Source organism: Leopardus geoffroyi, chromosome E2 (assembly GCF_018350155.1).
Source record: "Leopardus geoffroyi isolate Oge1 chromosome E2, O.geoffroyi_Oge1_pat1.0, whole genome shotgun sequence".
Classification (NCBI taxonomy): Eukaryota; Metazoa; Chordata; class Mammalia; order Carnivora; family Felidae; genus Leopardus; species Leopardus geoffroyi.
Window position 1 is genome coordinate 43,824,954 of NC_059335.1, and position 18,668 is coordinate 43,843,621.

At 48.8% G+C, this 18,668-nt stretch overlaps 2 protein-coding genes across 19 annotated transcripts in view; one reads left to right on the plus strand and one right to left on the minus strand.

The window, feature by feature from the left end:
- PRMT7 (protein arginine methyltransferase 7) overlaps positions 1 to 14,675 on the plus strand; it is a 47,039-nt gene extending 32,364 nt beyond the window's left edge. For 6 of the 17 annotated variants that reach the window (XM_045443261.1, XM_045443260.1, XM_045443267.1 and 3 more), the window contains 13 exons: positions 53 to 294; positions 504 to 684; positions 4,167 to 4,294; positions 4,730 to 4,865; positions 5,832 to 5,915; positions 6,719 to 6,766; positions 7,045 to 7,191; positions 7,383 to 7,472; positions 11,179 to 11,340; positions 12,458 to 12,532; positions 13,245 to 13,459; positions 14,160 to 14,270; positions 14,452 to 14,675. In XM_045443261.1, coding sequence (XP_045299217.1) covers positions 53 to 294; positions 504 to 684; positions 4,167 to 4,294; positions 4,730 to 4,865; positions 5,832 to 5,915; positions 6,719 to 6,766; positions 7,045 to 7,191; positions 7,383 to 7,472; positions 11,179 to 11,340; positions 12,458 to 12,532; positions 13,245 to 13,459; positions 14,160 to 14,270; positions 14,452 to 14,659 — 1,827 coding nt within the window. In that variant the 3' untranslated portion in view covers positions 14,660 to 14,675. The remainder of the gene's footprint in view (positions 1 to 52; positions 295 to 503; positions 685 to 4,166; positions 4,295 to 4,729; positions 4,866 to 5,831; positions 5,916 to 6,718; positions 6,767 to 7,044; positions 7,192 to 7,382; positions 7,473 to 11,178; positions 11,341 to 12,457; positions 12,533 to 13,244; positions 13,460 to 14,159; positions 14,271 to 14,451) is intronic. The other 11 variants (XM_045443273.1, XM_045443272.1, XM_045443275.1 and 8 more) reach the window with 8 other exon arrangements.
- A 973-nt stretch (positions 14,676 to 15,648) lies between these two features.
- SMPD3 (sphingomyelin phosphodiesterase 3) overlaps positions 15,649 to 18,668 on the minus strand; it is an 83,447-nt gene continuing 80,427 nt past the window's right edge. For both annotated transcript variants that reach the window (XM_045443278.1, XM_045443279.1), the window contains one exon: positions 15,649 to 18,618. In XM_045443278.1, coding sequence (XP_045299234.1) covers positions 18,517 to 18,618 — 102 coding nt within the window. In that variant the 3' untranslated portion in view covers positions 15,649 to 18,516. The remainder of the gene's footprint in view (positions 18,619 to 18,668) is intronic.

Sequence of the window (18,668 nt, forward strand, 5' to 3'; positions counted from 1 at the left end):
CTAATAATATACTGGTTTGTTTTTTCTTCTTTTGTTTTTTTAACAAACTTAGGAAAACTGTGAGGCAGTGCCTCACAGAGCAACTGTCTATGCTCAGCTAGTGGAGTCCAGGAGGATGTGGTCGTGGAATAAGCTCTTTCCTATCCCTGTGCATACCAGCTGTGGAGAGCAGGTCATCGTCCCCCCCTTGGAACTGGAGAGGTGCCCTGGTGCACCCTCTGTCTATGACATTCAGCTGAATCAGGTGTCATCCGCTGACTTCACTGTCCTCAGTGATGTGCTGCCTATGTTCAGGTATCCCAGCTGACGGCGCTTTAAGATGGTGGAATTGGGGTCTTTAGACGTTCTTCATGAGTGAGAAGAAAACCTAGCTGAGGTCACCTGCTTCTGAAGGCAGGAGTCTATTGCAGACAAGTCCCATTGCTAGTGATGTCACCATAAAAGCTTAAAAATGGAGTGTGTGGGCTTAAAATATACTTAAGTTCTTGCATATTCTTCCACAGTGTGGACTTCAGCAAGCAAGTCAGTAGCTCAGCAGCCTGCCACAGCCGGCAGTTTGAACCTCTGGCATCTGGTCAAGCTCAGGTGGTTCTCTCTTGGTGGGACATTGAAATGGACCCTGAGGGGAAGATTAAGTGCAGCATGGCCCCCTTCTGGGCACACTCAGACCCAGAGGAGCTACAGGTAAGACATAATACCTGAGCACATTTTCATGTAAATCAGGAAACCTACCCACTTCTGGTTGTGGGAAAGTAACGTGTTGAACCTTAGATTCACAAGAATTTACAGACCGGAGGGGCTATGTCAGAATCAATGTCAGAGAAGAGTTAAACAAACAAAAATCCCCAAAAGGCAAGGCTACCTATCATAATAAGATATAAAATAGATCTCAGCCGAATTCAGGCAGCAGCCACAGAGGGGGCCTCGGGGAAACTTGGATGTGCTGGCTCTCCCAAGTCCTAGCACAGCTACTCTCAGAGCCCACACCCCTTGCCCCCGAGTAATCCCAGGGAGCCTCACATCAAGTTGGAATGGAGGACTACAGTCTGTCTGCAGACTTATTTTCTGCGTGGCCTCAAAATCTAGCTTTTCTAAAAAAAACGGGTACCTTTTCTAGCTCAATTAAAAGTGGGTGAGGACGTGAACTACAGAAAAGGAAATGCAGAGTGCTGTTTAACATGTGAAAAGCTGTTCAGCCTCACTCATAAGAGCAGTGCACATGTAAACTGCAGTGAGACATGATTTTCCACCTGTTAGTGATGAAGTTCCGGAAATTTGGTAATGCACTGTTGGGAGAGCTGTGGGGACAACTGGCCAGTGAGCATCACAGCTTCCATGGGGCACAAGGAGGCCTACCTAATCTGTCATCAGAGGAAGGATGCCACTTCCAGACATTTAGGTTCTGGATAGATTGGTGTCTGTGTATAATGACGTGTGCTGGGATACTCACTGCAGCCCTGATTTAATAGAAAAGACTGGAACAACCTAGAAGCCACCAGTAGGGGACTGCATCCTTACTGATGCTAAGAGAGGCAACTCTCTTATCACTGATGGAGAATAACCTCTAGGATGATCATTAAGTGAAACAAAAATAGAGGTGCTGAACAGTGTGTGCTATGCCAATGTTGGTATCAATAAAAATAAGATGTATGTGTTTATGAGTGTATATGTGTGGTGGGTGTGTATAAGAATATATTTGGAAGAATCCACATAAATTGGTAAAAATGGTTGCTTCTGGGAAGGGGGCTAGAGGTTAGGGGTGAAAAGCAAACTTACTTTTTACTCCATGACCTTTTTATATCTTTTGAATTTTCTCTCAAGTGCACGTGTTGTCCACCCCTTATATGCACACCTAAAGGGAAAAAAAGTGGGAAAGGTGCCTGTTCAGGGCCAAGGAATCAAGCCTTTCTTTTCCGCCTGGGAGGCCCTGGGGCACCATCCTCTCTCTGTGTTTTGTTGTCCTGTTAACCATTTGCTGGGCACTGGGTTTATCTTGATTGCTCATCTGCTAGTTCTAGTGTGACTTCTAAGGATGATCTTAGCTGCTCCCCTGCTCTCTGAGTTACTGCTTAGGCCAAAGGGTCATGACTGCTACAGGATTGCACTTGGTCCCCTTCCCCCCTCCCGGGCCTTTGAGGTCCCTCTTCTCCCTTCTGCCCTCCACTTGTCTGGCATTGGGCGTGTGTGACTCCAAGCAGTGTGTATGAACTTCCTCAGCATATCCTGGTCTTCTGCAGGCTCAGGGTGTATTTGGGGGTGGGAGGAGGGCGGGGGTCAGAATTCTTCTACAGAATTGAGATTGACGCTGGGCTGTTTTCTTTCCCTTTGGGAGTGTGAGGATACAAATTAGCATAAGAATGCAAAATGCTAATGATCTCATTTGCATATCTTCAAAGTGCTACTATGTATATTTTCTTCTTGAATTCCCGTGGAAGACTTGCTGGGTAACCACATACTGCCCAAACTGAGACTGAGACCCAACCCAGTGAGTGATTGGAGCAGGGCCTTCTATCTAGGCGGCAGTAGTGGATGCTTGTCCCCAGGTCTCCTGACTTTGTGTCCTTCCTTTACCAGTGTTTTGTACAGTTTGTGCCCTTTGTTTACCAGTGGTGGCCTGTGGACTGTTAGAAATGTGAAGAGCTGCTTGCTAATGCATTTCTCTCTTGACTTCACTAAACTGCTCTTGGTTTGAAACATATTCAGTTTGTCTCACCTTGGTCAGTGGGTTCTGTCAGCAGACCTTTAGCTTAAGAGCCTGGGAGGCTGGCGTGTTGAGAAGGACTTGATGATGATCAGGGAGCATTATGGGAGCCCCGGAGGGGTTGGGGACGACTTCTTTTGTCTTTGGGTCAATTTGCATAGTAAGGAATGAACTACAGGTTTTAGAGCATCTGTTTTTTCCTCCCTGTGTTTCCTTATTCTACAGTGTGTCTAGTTACATTGTCATTTTCTAGCTTTTATGTTCAAATAGACATCTTAGATACCTGGGGCTGTCATTCACCTGCGTTTTAGTTAGATCCAAATCTGGGGAGGGCGGAATGCTTCCTGAGAAGTAAGGCTGGTGTCAGCCTCATTTGGGTCTGCGCCCAGCAGTGATGGAGTCTCCCAGGGGCCAAGTTTTTCTTAGTTCCTGATGATGACAGAGAATGAGTACACGCTTGTGTCATCAGAATTGAGCCAGGCATCCACTTTTTAGGACAGTTCTTTCTTTTGAAAAAAGAGGCTTAAAGGTTATGAGAGTAATAAACCTTGTGTAAAACAAAAATGAATCCAAAGCCACTCAGGGTCCTGTCACTGCTAAGAACTCCCTTCCTTTGATCTCTTTCCATATGCACAGATTTTGTCAGTGCTGACTTCTGGTTTCATGCTGCACTAGTCATGATAGTTACCATTTTCAGTGTCTGAATATTCTGAATAAGATTTTGTAGACCCGTTTCTGAGCTGCTGGACATTTGGTCCAGTTTTTGCTAGTATAAATCTGTAATATGGGTGTTCCTGAGAATATAGCTTTTTTTCCTTTTTTGTTTGCATTTTCTTAGCATAGAATCCTGTATGTGGGGTTTGTAGTGTCAAAAAGGATCAACACAGCGTATTAAGTTGACTCTGGATCATTGTATACCATGTTTCACAATTTAGAGTATTCCAGGTCTTTAAAAACTATTTAATTCAAAAGAATAAACAGAACAAAACCTTTCTGTACTATTTCCCCAACTTTTTATTTTGAAAAATTCTAAATCCATAGAATAAATGAAAATAAACATTGAGATGCCCTTTACTTAAATGTAACAGTTATTTACATTTGCCATGTTTGCTTTCTCTCCCCCTTCCCTCTCTGCCTTCCTTTGTGTGTGCACACACGTGAGGTGGAGGCATGCACATGTACACACACATACACACACATGACAGAGAGGCTGGAGTCCCCTCTCCTAAACCCTTCTGGAAGACTGCTTCCCTGGGCTGTATCCTTGAAGCCAGCAAGCCTTCAGGACATGAACCTCTCTGACTTGAGAATCTTCTTATTTATCTCTGTGGCAAGAGTAGTCATCTGTAGTCCACAGCATGGTCTCCCTGCAAGCTGATTTTTGGCTTAGATTTTGGCTCCTGGATTAGAGACGTTGCTCTTTTTGCAACTTGGGGACAGCTGATATCTCTGTTCCCTATTTCAGTGGCGGGACCACTGGATGCAGTGTGTGTACTTCCTGCCACAAGAAGAGCCTGTTGTCCAAGGCTCAAGCATCTACCTGGTAGCGCACCATGATGACTATTGTGTATGGTACAGCCTCCAGAGGACCAGGTATGCCCCAAGTCTTGTGGTGGGGGGAAGCACTGGGCCTGTGATACTGTGTACTTATGTAAGTTCGCCTTATAAACAGTGTAGAGGCACAAGTTGGCATGCTTGTGTCTGAACAGAATAAAACAAGAGCAAGAGTTTGTGAGTAGATGTGTTAGTGCCCATTGGCATGTTCTTAGAAGAGACTGCCCTGGTTGCAGGGCCCCTGTTTGGGGGAGACATGAATGAGAAGTCTCGGGTTGGGGGACCCTCCAACCTCTAATGCCTACTTGAAAGCGAGTTCCTGGACTCATGCCCTCTAGAGGATGTGGGTGTGCCCACCATGGCTTGTTTCAGTTTTAGTGGGGCAGATCCCTATGCCCATCTCTGTGCCATGCCTTCATGCTTGCCGGTGTCTAGCAGGTTATGCTCATCATGTGTGTCTATTTCCTGGCCTAGCCCTGAAAAGGACAGGAGAGTCTATCCAGCACGCCCCGTGTGTGACTGCCAAGCTCACCTGCTCTGGAACCGGCCTCGGTTTGGAGAGATCAACGATCAGGACAGAACTGATCAATACATCCAGGCTCTGCGGACAGTAAGTGTCCAGCCCCTTGGGTGGTTATAGTCAAGAAGGAGTTTGTAGCATGGGCCTCAGGTCATTGCTTGCTTATAATTTGCAGGTTTTGATTTCTGTACTACCTGGCTTTTGGGTGGGCACTCAGATAGTAGCCAGGAAGCATGTTACTAGACTTTCTGAGGGCTTGTTCTCTGCTGTCCTGTGAGAACCTCTGCCTGGGAGCCTTACCTCAGCCGCTGCCATTGTCCCTCTAGACACTTTGCCTTTGTGGTCACTAGTAGTTCCTGTGGATAATCCCAGTGGATTCAGCCACCCCATTCTTCCTTTCATCTGCTGCATTCTTTCTAAAATTTTCTAAAATATGAGTCTGGTTATGTAACTCTCCTGCCTGAAACCTTTGCTCCCTGCTGCATGTAGCAGGAGTCTCTCAGCTCAGGACTATACAGAGGGTTTGGAGAAGTGTCTTTTAGACCTCTTGGAGTTGTATGCAGAAATATGTGTGCACATATGTACATGCATTTTGGCACGAGGGAAGATCCCAGCCATCTAAAGTTTCTCTCAAAGGGATCTATGACCTGTAAAGTAATCCTGCCTTTGGCAAGTCACTCAAAAGCCCAAGCTGTCTGTTCTGTGACCAGAGAGGGAAGAGGCTTATGGTAAACTGAGAGATGGCCTCTAGCAAGTGGGGCAGGTCTTCAGGTGGGCCTTGTAGGACAGCTTGGGGATAGTCTTTCCTGACAGTGAGGTCTGGGTAGGGAGAGGTGGGTGAGGTGGTTGCACTGGAGGGTGGGGGCTGCTTACTGCCTACAAGGCAAGCACAAGTCTGGGGCTACAAGAAGATCCAGCTGGGTGTTGAGGGGTAGATTGAATGATCACAGAGTGAGTTAATGGGGCTAGGAGAAAGGAAGTGTTTCTGTCAGTTTTCCAACAAGAATTTCTTGACCTGCCATAAGAAAACATATTGAGGTTGTTATTTTCCTGCAGGTGCTGAAGCCAGACAGTGTCTGCCTGTGTGTCAGTGACGGCAGTCTGCTCTCCTTGTTGGCCCATCACCTTGGGGCAGAGCAGGTACCAGACCGCATTCTGCCAGCTTCCTGAGGGCAGCTCTTGAGTTTGAATATTACATGGTCTGGGTACACAGTTCTGTGACTAAAGGCCTTTGCAAGTGCAGCTGCCATGCATGTGGGGGCTTTGGGGTTTATTGCCTCCGTGTGCAGACAGGAGTCAGTCTGTAGCTATTCCCGTATAGCTGCAGCTCCAGTGTCTGAGTGCACCTTGCTAGCATCAGTGCAGAAAGTGGGTGCTGTCTCAGTGGGTAGTGAGCACAGGTAGACTTGGTTAGGTGGTACATTCTGCCTTGGAATTATCTTGTTGGGTTTTAACCTTTTTTTTTTTTTTTTTTTAAATTTTTTTAAACTTTTATTTAGAGGGAAAGAGAGAGAAGGGGAGGGGCAGAGAGCAGGGCGGCGGGTGGGGGGACAGAGGATCCAAAGTGGGCTGTGCACTGAACAGAGAGCCTGATGTGGGGCTCGAATTCACAAACCACAAAATCGTGATCTGAGCCGAAGTTGGACACTCAACCAGCTGAGCCACCCAGGTGCCCCAGTTTTAAATCTTTAATTTCTTCTTTTTTAATGTTACTTAGAACAAGAACGAGTGGGGGAAGGGCAGAGAGAGGGGGAGACAGAGAATCCCTAGCAGACTCCATGCTCAGCTCAGACCCCGGATGCAGGGCTCAAACTCACAACCATGAAATCATGACCTGGGTCCAAATCAGGAGTCAGATGCTTAACCAGCTGAGCCGCCCAGACGCCCGTTAATCTTTAATTTCTTTGTCAAATGAATCTCTAATAGCATTGTATTCTTTTTAGGTATTTACAGTAGAGAGCTCAGCAGCTTCTCATAGACTGATGAAAAAAGTAAGTGTTGTTACTAAACTATTGGGCGGGGAGGCAGGTCAGGGGCCTGCCTTGCTGAGTGTGGGATTGATTGCTCTGATGCTGTCTTGGCAGTAAGGGAGCTGGTGAGAGTTCCCACCTTGAGAGCCAGTGTAGAAGTCTTCTGGGGCTGTCGCTGAATAGCAGCAAACATTTAGACTCTATTTTTTATGGCTTTTCTCCTCCCTTCACATAAAACTAAAAAAGCTACAATCTTTGCAGTGATATAACTGAATTTATGATTTGTTTTTGGGACCCAGTGCCCAGGGAGTCAACACTCACAAGCTGACCTGACTGATTGGTTCCATGATGGTATTTCTTCCCTTGGCCATCGATTGGTTTTGATTTCCTTTCTGAAGGAAACTACCAGAACTACAAGCCTATTGCTAAGTCCTGCTGATACGTCTGTAAGAGAAATTTCTTTTGCTGTTACAACATTTTGCTTGGTGCACAGGATGCCCCTGGAGGAGAGGATTTTCACAAAGCAGATAAAAGTGGTACTTAGAACAATTTGGCCAGAAAACTGCAAGCATACAAAACAACTTTGAGATGTTTTTTCTGGACAAAAACAATACTTTCATTTTTTTTTCCTCATAAGATTTTCAAGGCTAATCACTTGGAAGATAAAATTAATATAATAGAGAAACGGCCTGAATTGTTAACATCTGCAGACTTGGAGGGTAAAAAGGTGAGTGGCAGGGGCTCTGCATTTGCATGGACAGCACAGCACCGAGATGGCCTGAGTCCCCCTTCTCTTCTCAGGCCATACAGTGGGTCCCATACCTAACTCAGCCCCTGTGGGAATGTGGTGAGGCATTGCATAGATGTCTGGTCTGCAAATACGTGAGCTACTCTGAACTCTGACCGATCTCTGCTCCTTCCGAGTGAGGACAGAATGGTTCTGTTAGGATGAATAGCCGCCTGTTGTGGCCTCTCTGCCTTATCCCTTTATAGTGCTCCAGCTCCCGTTCACTCCTGTTATTTTGGTTCACTTTTCACCGTTCTGCTTACTTCCTGCCACCTCGGCAGTTGATCTTCTGTCCCCTACGGTTGGTCTTGTCACACAATCCACCCACCACCCGTTGCCTCTAAAACTACTCCCACCCCTTAGTAAACCTGAGATGTAAACACAGTCTTCTGCCTTTCCTCTCCCTGGCCCCCTGGGCCTTCATGACTCAGGGGCCTCTCCCTTCTCAACACATTTCTTTTTAGGGCCTTAAGAGACTGCTTTTTCCAGGTTTTTCTCTTATTTTTCTAGCTGCTCTTCCTGAGCTTTTCATGGGTTTCTCTTCCTTCTCTTGATCCTTCCATAGCAGTCTTCTGATGGTTTCTCCCTGTCTGTTCTCTCCTCTCCCTCTGTGTCTCCTCTCTCTCTAGGTGATCATGTCCTTTCCCATAAGGGAATCTTTGGCCTCCAAAGCTGGGTCTGCAAATCTCTCATGTCCAAGTGCCCACTGGATGCTTTCCTTGCATATCCTGCAGGCCCTTCAAGCTGGAATCCATCACCTTTCTTCACCAGCTTTTTAACAGCTTTAGTGAGATGTAATTGACATACCATAAAATTAACCCATTTCAAGTGTACAGTGATTTTTTAATAAATTTTTAGAGATGTACAACTATCACACACTCTAGTTTTAGAGCATTTCCATCACCCAGCCCCTAGCCCCAGGCAAGCACTGATCTGGTTTCTTTGTATCAATTTGTCTTTTCTGGGCATTTCATATAAATGGAGTAGAACGATACATGGTTTTTAGTGTTGGGCTTCTTTCACTAGTCCGCACCTTTGAGGTTCATCCGTGTTGTAGAATGTGCCAGTATTTTATTCCGTTTTAATCCTGAATAATATGCCATGTCACATTTTGTTTATCCATTTACCTGTTGGTGGATATTTGGATTGTTTCTTCTCCTTCTCTCTTCTTCTTCTCTCTTCTTCTTTTAATGTTTGTTTATTTTTCAGAGAAAGAGAGTGAGCAGGGGAGGGGCAGAGAGAGGGAGACAGAGGATCCAAAGCAGGCTCTGCCCTGACAGCACAGAGCTCCATGTAGAGCTCAGACTCACAAACCACAAGATCAGGACCTAAGCTGAATTTGGACGCTTAACCATTTTTGGCTGTTAGAATAATACTGCTGTGAGCGTTGATATATGTCTTTGTGAAGATATGTGTTTTCAGTTCCCTCAAATGCTTAGGCTTAGAATTGCTGGGTTGTGTAGTATTTTTGTTTAACTTTTTAAGGTACTTCTAAACTGTCCAGAGAAGCCATACCATTTCACATCCCCATTACACACGAAGGTTCCAGTTTCTCTGTATCTTTACCAGCACTTGGTATTGTCTTTTTTATTACAGTCATTTTCACGAGTGTGAGTTTTAATTTGTATTTGCCTAGTAACCACTGGTGTTGAATACGTTTCCTGCGCCCATTAATTGCTCCATGTCTAGCTAGCTGAAGTCACTCTTCAGGTCTTTTGCCCATTTCTCCCTATGCCTTTTCTTTTAAGAAGAGTTTTTTTGAGATCTAATTCACATACCATACAGTTCACCCACTTAAAGTGTGAAATTCCATGATTTAGTATATTCATACAGTTGTACAATCATCACGAGTCAATTTTTAGAACATTTTTATCACCTAAAATGAAACCCATGCCCATTAGAAGTCACTTCCCATTTGCCCCCTGCCCTCCCAGCCTCTAGGGAACCACCAGTCTACTTTTTGTCTACGAATTTGCCAATTCTGGACATTTCATGTAAGTGGAATCATGGGATATGTGTGATCTGTTTGAGACTGGCTTCTTTCAAGGTTCATCCATGTAGCATAAATCAGTACTACATTTCTTGTTACTGCTAAATAACATCCCATTTCACGGATAGGCCACATTTTGTCTATCTGTTCATTAGTTGCTGGACACTTGAGTTGTTTCTGTTTTTTGGTTGCTATAAATGATGCTGCCATGAACACTCAGTACAAGTTGCCTTTTTTTTTTCTCATAGATGAGGATTAAAAACTTACTCTAGTTCTGGGGAGCCCGGGTGACTGAGTTGGTCAGTGTCTGACTTCAGCTCAGGTTACGATCTTACAGTTTGTGAGTTCGAGCCCCACATTGGGTTCTGTGCTGATAGCTAGGAGCCTGGAACCTGTTTTGGATTCTCTGTCTCCTTCCATCTCTGCCCCTCCCCAGCTCACTCTCTCTCAAAAAGAAATAAATGTTAAAAAGAAAGCTACTCCACTTCTATAAGCCACTGATAATGGTGCGCTGGCTAGACTCTAGGTGAGTAGTGTGGTGAATAGAAGGGGTGAGAGCAGGCATTCTTGCCTTGTTCTGATGTTGCAGGGCAGGGAATACTCAGGACCAGCTCTTTTCTGTCTTTGGTGTTTCCATCTACATCTTTGTTACCTCAGCCAGACACCTAGATGTCATCTCAGATCGGCCCCTCCCTTGAGGTCCTTCTGCTTGGGCCCAGCCCTGGGTGCCCTGTGTCCTCCACATCTGTTGTGTCTCCCAGTCCTTCCTTCTGTACACTCCCTGCTCCTTTCCTGGAGCACTGCAGTACTCACCCAAGTCCCTGTGGGTGGTCTCTCCATATGTTTCATGGTCGTCAGAGGGCTCTTTCTAAAACACATTCTTCTCATTTTGAACCCCCAATTAAAGCTTTTAGAGATCCCCTCTTATCATCAGGAAGGAGTCCAGCCTCCTTGACCTTTCATAAGCTGCCTTTGGGCAACCTAACTCCTTTCCACCTCTCTGGCCTCACCCTTTACCATCCTGCCCTGCATACTCATATAACAAGCTCTTGATGGGCCTTGCTCTCACACCCATGCTTATTCCCCTGCATACCTCTGCTAGAATCCCCAGTCCTTTGCTTTTCCTATTCATACATTTGTTCATTTGCTCAGCAAATATATACTAACCATCTGCTCTGAGCCAGGCACTTTGCAGAGTGCTGGGGATACTGTGCTGCCAATGTCCCCACTTCTGTGGTGCTCAGAACCTACTGAGGAAGACTGCTAGAGGAGCACTGATAACAGTTTGTTATGATAAGCTGAATGGGAATCTACCCACAGGTTGCCATTCAGGAAGATGTTATCTACACTGGCCCTTCCCATGAAGGGCCCAACCCTGGGGTCCCTCCACATGTCCCTTCCTCACTTCTGTCAAACCACACTGTACAAGGATAACCCCAGCCCTGTCTGTTCCCTCTTCTACTCTGCACTCCTGAGGACAGGGCTCATGTCTGCTCATCTTTGTGTCTTCAGGCAGGTGCAGACCTGGCATGCTTGTTGGTTGAGGGAATGGATGCCCTTTTATTTCCATGTTTCCCATGAACCTTGTGACCTGTCCTTCACTCTTTAGCAAAATCATTCTGACATCTTGGCCCCCCTTCTTGCTCTGATTGCCAGATCTCTCTCCTCCTGGGTGAACCATTCTTCACGACCAGCCTGCTGCCCTGGCACAACCTGTACTTCTGGTATGTGCGGACTGCCGTGGACCAGCATCTGGGGCCTGGTGCTGTGGTGATGCCCCAGACTGCCTCGCTGCACACTGTGGTCGTGGAGTTCAGGGTAGGCCCCTCAGAAGTTGTTGCAGAAAGGGCAGGGGCTGGGGGTCCTTATTTTCTTGCAGAGACCTTGGGTGCAGATAGAGCAATGTGAGTCTTAATGACATGGGCCTCTGCTTTTCTGTATCAGCACACTGCAGGGTTGAATGGAAGAGACTTGCCTTTGTACAAATGCGGTAATTTGGCATGTGAAATGGAAATGGCTGTGTGTTGTCATTTTACAATTATCCCTTTTCAGAATAATTAAAAAAAACATAAATGAAGAGTTTCAGAAGACATGCTGTGCAGCTCACTCTGTTCTTATTAAAAGTTGACGCTCCAGTTGTTAAAAGCATTTTGAGATGGAAAGTCAGCTTCTTTATGTAACAAAAAATTGAAAAGCTTTATTTTAATTTCCTCATCAAAGCAGAACCAGTCACAAAGTCATTTTGGGAAAGACGTTTCTTCTTAAAAGGATATTGAAATGCTTTCAACCTGAGAAGTAGAGTGAATCTCATTTGATATTTCTTTGATAAGAACGGCTTCACCCATTGGTAGCTTAGTGTCTCCATCAGTGATTTTCTGGGCATTTCTTCTGTGTTGTCTATTTACCTGGCGAGATTTCCACAGGAGTTCTGGCTTTCATGGCCCAGGAGGGAATGTGGGAATGATGCTCATTCCCAGACATATATCCAGGAAACGGGACACAAAATTGGCTAGCCTGAGTGCACTTCTGGTCCCTTCTCTCCCAATGCCCTCACATCCTGTTTATAGGCACAGAGCCTCAGGAACTGGTTTACAGATTTCTTCCCAAAGAAACCCATCCCAGTGGCTCTGGTTGATTGTCCCCTGTAGGAGAGGACTTGATCATGTGACACTTTGCAGATTTCAGTGACCTTCCCAGATCCTTGGTGTCTCTGAGGCCTTTCAATCATGGGGTCTCTTCCAAGTGTGTGGGAATAGCAAGGGGTGCCTTTTTGGGGCTGTCCCCTTCCCCCCCAACCTGACCTCACTGACTCTTCTCACTCTTGTCACCATGCTTTCATGTCTCTGGGTGGGTGTGGATGTCTGTGTGCTGTCCTACCGAACCTGTGACATCCATCCCCAACTGGGTGTCGACAAGGGCTCTGCCTTCCTCACAGGACCTATGGCGGATCCGGAGTCCCTGTGGTGACTGCGAAGGCTTTGACGTACACATCATGGATGACATGATTAAGGTAGGTGGGGCACAGTTCCTGCCTGTAGTGTCCCACCCACCTACTCCATGTGCACTGTTTCCTACCCCTCCCACTTGGCTTTCCTTTACCCAGTCCAGGTGAACCTATTGATCCTGAGTCTGGCCCCATATGTTACCCCATCCATCACCCCTGCCACTTGGTCTGTGCCCTGCGCCCTCTCACTCTTTGGCATTATACATTCTTCTTTCTACCAACTCCTGTGTGACCTTCAGGTAGCTGCTTAGAGATCACGTGTGGGTCAGCTTTCCTGCCCAACCCCATTCTCAGCCAGACACTGGTGTGTCCAGGCACTGTGATTCCCTGTCTCCCTCTAGACTGGGAGCCTCATGTAGGAGTGATCTGGCAGCTGTAGTTCTCAGTAATGGTCACTGAATGGGCAAGTGTCCAAGTGCCAGATGTTTTTACCAGTGTTGATGTTTGGTCCTCAGAGTAGCTCATGAGACAGGCAGCATGATCCCATTTTAAAAAGGGAAAAAATGAGGCTCAGGTGAAGTAACTCTCTGAGAAGACACTTGTGCATGGCAGCTGAGATTAGAGAAGGCAGCTGGTTTGATCCCAGTGTGTGTGGTCTTTCTGTGAGGACCCACTGAGGCATCTGACTGTGGCAGTTACCTTGAGGGACCTGGGCCAAGGAGGTAAAGGACCACTGGTATAGACCTTGGAGACTGGACAAGAGCCCCTTATCTCCTAGGCCACTGGCTCTGGTTCTGTCTCTGCCCACTGCCACCTCCCCTTCCCTTCTCAGCGTGCCCTGGACTTCAGGGAGAGCAAGGAGGCCGAACCCCACCCGCTGTGGGAGTACCCATGCCGCTGTCTGTCTGAGCCCCAGCAGATCCTGACCTTTGATTTTCGGCAGCCAGTACCCCCACACCTGATCCATGCTGAGGGCTCCATTGAGCTGAGGAGGTAAGAACGGGTTCCAGGGTGCAGTAAGCTGGGGAAGGGAGTGGTAGGGCCTGCTTTCTGTCTAGTTACTGCCTGGGTGACTAAGCACTTACTTTGGCCATTTTCATGTGGGTGGCATGGCCTCCTTTTTTGGGCCTTGCCCTTCCTGGTCCAAAGTGGCCCTGAGTGTATAGTGGGTCCCCACACCCTCTGGGTGTGTACAGGTGGGGAGGGAGAGCCAGAGTGGGCTTTGCACATCCCCCCACACCTGCAGCTTCCTTTGAGCTAAGTGTCATGATGGATCACAGTTATAGAGAAAAGTGATTTTTGTTGCTATGGTTACCCAGTGGGCCATTTTCCTGAACCCTGCTGGGAATTAAGCAGGTTAGGAATTGGTAAGGGCTACTCATCGTGAGGCACAGTTGGGCCATCCTGCTCCACCTCCCTTCCCAGGGAGGAGCTGCTGCTTCCCTGAGGAAAAACCCCTGTCCCATGGTTCCTCTAAGTGCTTGGCCAGGTTGCAGGGAGCAGGTGGGGCTCTGGGTTGTGGTTCTTGCTCAGCATTTTACCAAGTGGCCTTTAGTCAGGTGGAATGTTAGCAGCCTCCTGATTGGGGAGGAAGGAAAGATCAGAGGTTTCTGGAAAGCGGTGAGGAACCGTGGCTGTGCCTGCCCATCTCTTGTGTGGCTGTTTGTCTTTGGCCCAACATCCCCACCTCCAGGCCTGGGAGGAGCCATGGGGCCGTCCTGTGGATGGAATACCACCTCACGCCGGATAGCACTGTCAGCACTGGCCTCCTGAAGTCTGCAGAGGACAAGGTAGTGCTGTGCACGTGAGTCCCAGAACAGGCCCACCCTGTGAGCTGGTTACAAGTTAGCCAGATTGTAACTCTTCAGTGGCCCCAGGTCACCTGGTTCTGACCAGCTTCTCACTGCGAGTTGCCTGGGCTGGAGACTGGCCAGGAGGGGGCTTGGGTGCTAGTAGCCCTCACTATCTTCTCCCTGCTTCTACAGGGGGACTGTTGCTGGAACCCCCACTGCAAGCAGGCAGTGTACTTCTTCACCACGGCGGACCCCAGAGCGCCACTGGGTGGCCCTCAGACTGTCAGTTACACCGTGGATTTCCACCCCCACACTGGAGACATCACCATGGATTTCTCACTCTCAGACACCCTGGACGATGGGCAGTGACCCTCACCTGTTGAGAAATAAAGTGGCCTGAGGGCTCTGGGCTCTGACTGGCGTGGCTTTCTAGGAGGGAAGGTGAAGGCACTTCTCTTTTCAGGGCCCAGCTTGGCCTCTGGGCTCAAAGCCCTCTTCCCTTATTGTGTTTTTGCTCTGCCAGTTCCTTATTTTGGGTGTGATGGGCGGCATAAACTGCTGACTGAATTTGGAGCCGAGGAGGGGCCAGGGAGCCCCCCTGCCATGGTTCTAAAATGCTTAGAAAGCTCTAGTGTGGCATTTCCCTCTACCATCCTGGGAGCTGGCTGGGCCAGGCAAGTTATGTGCTGCTCTCAGCTGTGCAGTGCTGCGGTGGGTGTGCTGCCCCTCTGTGAGCCACTGGCCTGTACTGGGGAACCTTGGGGTCCCTCCTGCCTGATTCCAGCTAGGAGGGGCTTCTGGGGTGGAGATGCTGACTTGTGGCTCAGTCCTGGGCCTGGAAGACCCTGACAGGGCCATCCTTTTCGTCTCTTGGGTAATGTTACCAAGGCACATCCATAAGCATCTGCCATTGGTGTTGCAGCATCAGCAGGTACCCAAGACTGACACCTGGTTTCAGGCTACTGTTCAGAGGACAGGGAAGAGGCTGTCTCATAGCAGTTCCTGAGATGCAGACCAGGAAACCAGCCATCAGGAGGGGGAACCAGGAGGTAAACCTTTTCCTGTGTGCCCCCATTCCACCTTGGAAGTCTGGGGCAGGTGGGTGCCGTGCAGCCATCCCACCCTAGCCTGGGCCTTGCTTTGCTAGGGAAGGCTGTAGAATCCTGAGGAGGCCCAGCCGTGCTTCTCCCTACGTTCAAGGTGTCCTTCACTGTTTATTCCCACTTCCAGAGGGAACAGGGAGACAGTAGGAACCCAGGTGGCCCAGTTTTCTGGCAGTTCAGGGCAGACTTGGCCTATTCCCATCCTGTTGGGGAGGAGGCAGGAAAGGTGGCTCCCCCCCCCCCCATCCTGGCCCCAGCTTGTCGCTCAAATAAGAGAATACCAGCCTTGAGCCTCACAGTTTTATTTTATCCTTGTTATCCATCTTTCTGTTCAGCACCAGTAAAGGGGAAAAACACCTCTCTTTTCAAAATATTTTATCAGGTGTAAAGATTGTTTTTCTTCTAGGGAAGAATCGTCTGGATATATATTTGATAATAATTTTACCAAAACCTTAGGTGTGCTTACCATATAAAACCCCTAATGTCCCATGAGGATACAATACAGAAAAAAATACAGAAATTAAAAAATTTTGTTTTTTTTTAAAACAGTATTTCTAAATCTCAGCAAGTTAATACAGTAGTTAAAAAGCATCAAGGTTAATATTCATACTTAAAACTCAAGGTGGTTTGGACAAATGGAAATGACTGTTTCCTTCTAAAGCTGACCCCTGCCTCCTGGCTTCTCTGGAGGAGGCTGGGCCTGGAGTGGGCATGGGGGCCTCAGTTGGGGATTTGAGTGACCCCTGTGTCCACCCCTCCTAGGCCTAGATGCCACAGAATCTGAGATTCTGGTAGTGTTTTCTTTGTTTTTTAAAAATCAAAATGGAAAAGTCTGGCTTGTGCATGGCCCTAGGAGTCCACAGCCTTGATGAAACATGTGGTTGGGCAGTGGCGTCCTCGATGCTGAAGCTGCGCCAGAGGGAAGTGCAAGGGGAGCTGGGACACAGGCTGGTCCGGCTCCAGATACTAGGGCCAGGCTGGGCAGAGGTGACCTTGTTGGGACAGGAAGTGACCGAGGCACAGGCAGGTATGACTTGCCTAAGGCCGCCCTGTGAGTAGGGAGAGAAGCATGTACCCCTGTGCTGTGGCTCCCGTAGAGCTGCCCTGGGAGGGAGGTGACTCCTCGGAGGGATGCAGGCTGGGCCCGGAGTTTCTCTGCTTCAGGAACCCTGGCCTCTGTCCCTGCTGCTCTCCTGGACACACATCCAACTCGAAGCCTGGGGCCTTTGCTCAGTCCCAGCCATCCAGGCGTTGAGTGTGTTTAGTTGGGCCCCACCTGTGTGAGCAGAGATTCCTGGCTGCTCCTGGGAGTGGGGGCCCCATTTGGCTTAGCCAAGGCCCTGAAGGCCAGGCCCTTAGGCACAGCAGAGAGCCCAGGTGGGGTTGTGCCTTTAGTGGTGAGCAGCCCCTCCTGGCTCTGGACTCAGGGTGGGGCTGGGGGCTTGGTCAGTGAATGCTCCTGGCAACAAAGCCGGCAGCCCACTGCCCCAAACAAACCAGTGCCTCCGTGTGTATGGTTCTCAAGAGTGTCCCCCCCCAGCACAGGGCCTGCCCCTGACTGGCTGCTTGGCCCCATCTTGGTCCCTCTTGCAGCTCAACTGGGTAACAAGGCACTGCATCAGCGTGCCAGCACCAGGAGGAGGCTTCTGGCAGAAAGATCCTGGTGCATTCCCCAGCCTTGATAGGCAGAGCTGGCTCTGAGCCAGGTGGGCATAAGGTCAGGGCACTTCAAGGAGGGGAGATCAGTGGGGAGTTGTCAAGAACAGTCTGAGTTGGAGGGTCCTTGCATGGGAAAACAGACACAACCCTCCCTCGTGTGACTGGGTAGTATCTCCGGGCATGTTTAAAAAGTCAGGTAGGCAGAGGCAGAGCTGCCGTGGAGTGGGGAGCTGTGGACTTCACCTGCAGGCTTTGCCATGCCCTGCCCAGGTCACACGGTGGCAGAGTGGGTGTCTACTGGCCTGGATGCCAACCAGTACCACTCCATGCCCCAGGCAAGCTGTGGCCCCTGGCCTTCACCCCCAGCCTACACACTGGTAATGGTGAGGGGACATGCCGTTCTGCACCTTGGCTTCCTGTCCCTTCATCCAGGGCCCTGGGTCACTTTTGAGGATGGGGCTGGGAGGACAGAGCTGCAGCCCCACCCAGAGGCAGGCAGACAGTTCCTGAGCTCAGCCAGGGAAAGATTGGTCCCAAAGCAGAGAGGTGTCCAGAAGGGAAATGGGATCAGGCAGAAAGAAGGGCATGTGTTGGTTTTGACAGAAGAGAAGCTATAAATCTATCATTTGGAAAACCTGAAGCTCCCTGACCCCTTTATGTCATGAGTTCCCCTTCTTCCTATAAAAAAGTGATGCTCTCTCCTCAGATTCCCTTTGCCCACTTTGAAGTCTCTCAGGGGAGACTCAGGGGCCCTGATTGGCTGGGAGAGAGGAGCCTGAGCAGTGTTCTCCCTCACGGTCTGCAGACCTTCTAAAGTGAAGGGTTTTCTTAACTTTTTCTGTTTTTCTTTTTAAAATAATCGCCCTTGAATGCAAGACCCTGGGAAGAGCCCGGGCTTGCTGGTAACTGGACACGGCCCTCATGGTCCCTGCTCATTAGCCGTCCGGACTGGAGGCGGGAGCTGGCGGCCCTATGCCCAGGAATGCTTCTTTGGCTGGTTCTGATTGTGTTTGGAGTTTGGCCTTGGGTGAGGCCCGAGTGAGGGGTCTGTGTGGCTACGGTGTGGCACATGACATGCGGGCAGCGTGCATGCGAGGGTGCAGGCATGCGAGACAACATGGCAGCAGACAAAAATAATGAACCCTGGACGAAGCTTGAGAAGAGATACAAAGAGTACAGAAACCCGGTTCTCATACTAACCCCCGGGTTACAAACTAGGTTGTGCTGTAGATTTGTAGAAAATCACGTTTTGAAAGAATGGCACTGTTGGGCAGCTGTGGCTCCCAAGACCAGCCTGACCCTTCTGTCCACAGTGAGTGCCCAGAGGTGCAGGGCAGCGCTGGTTCCAGCTCACCTGGGACTAACCAAGTCTCCCCCCAGGTCTCTGCCCTCCTCCCCCAGCACTGCTGGTTCTCGCTGGAGGGGACATGGCCAGAGAGGTGCTGCGGCTCAAAGGGTTGGCAGAGGCCCCACTGCTCTGAATGACGTGGCTGGTCTATGCCTCCTCCTCCCCTGCAGACACCATTAGCCGCATGGCCACTGGGAGATGGTCGGTCAGGCCAGACAGCTGGGTGATAAAACTGAATTCTTCTACCTCCTGTTGGGAAGAAGCATTCCTATTAGATCCAGAGGGCATCCTACACAGGA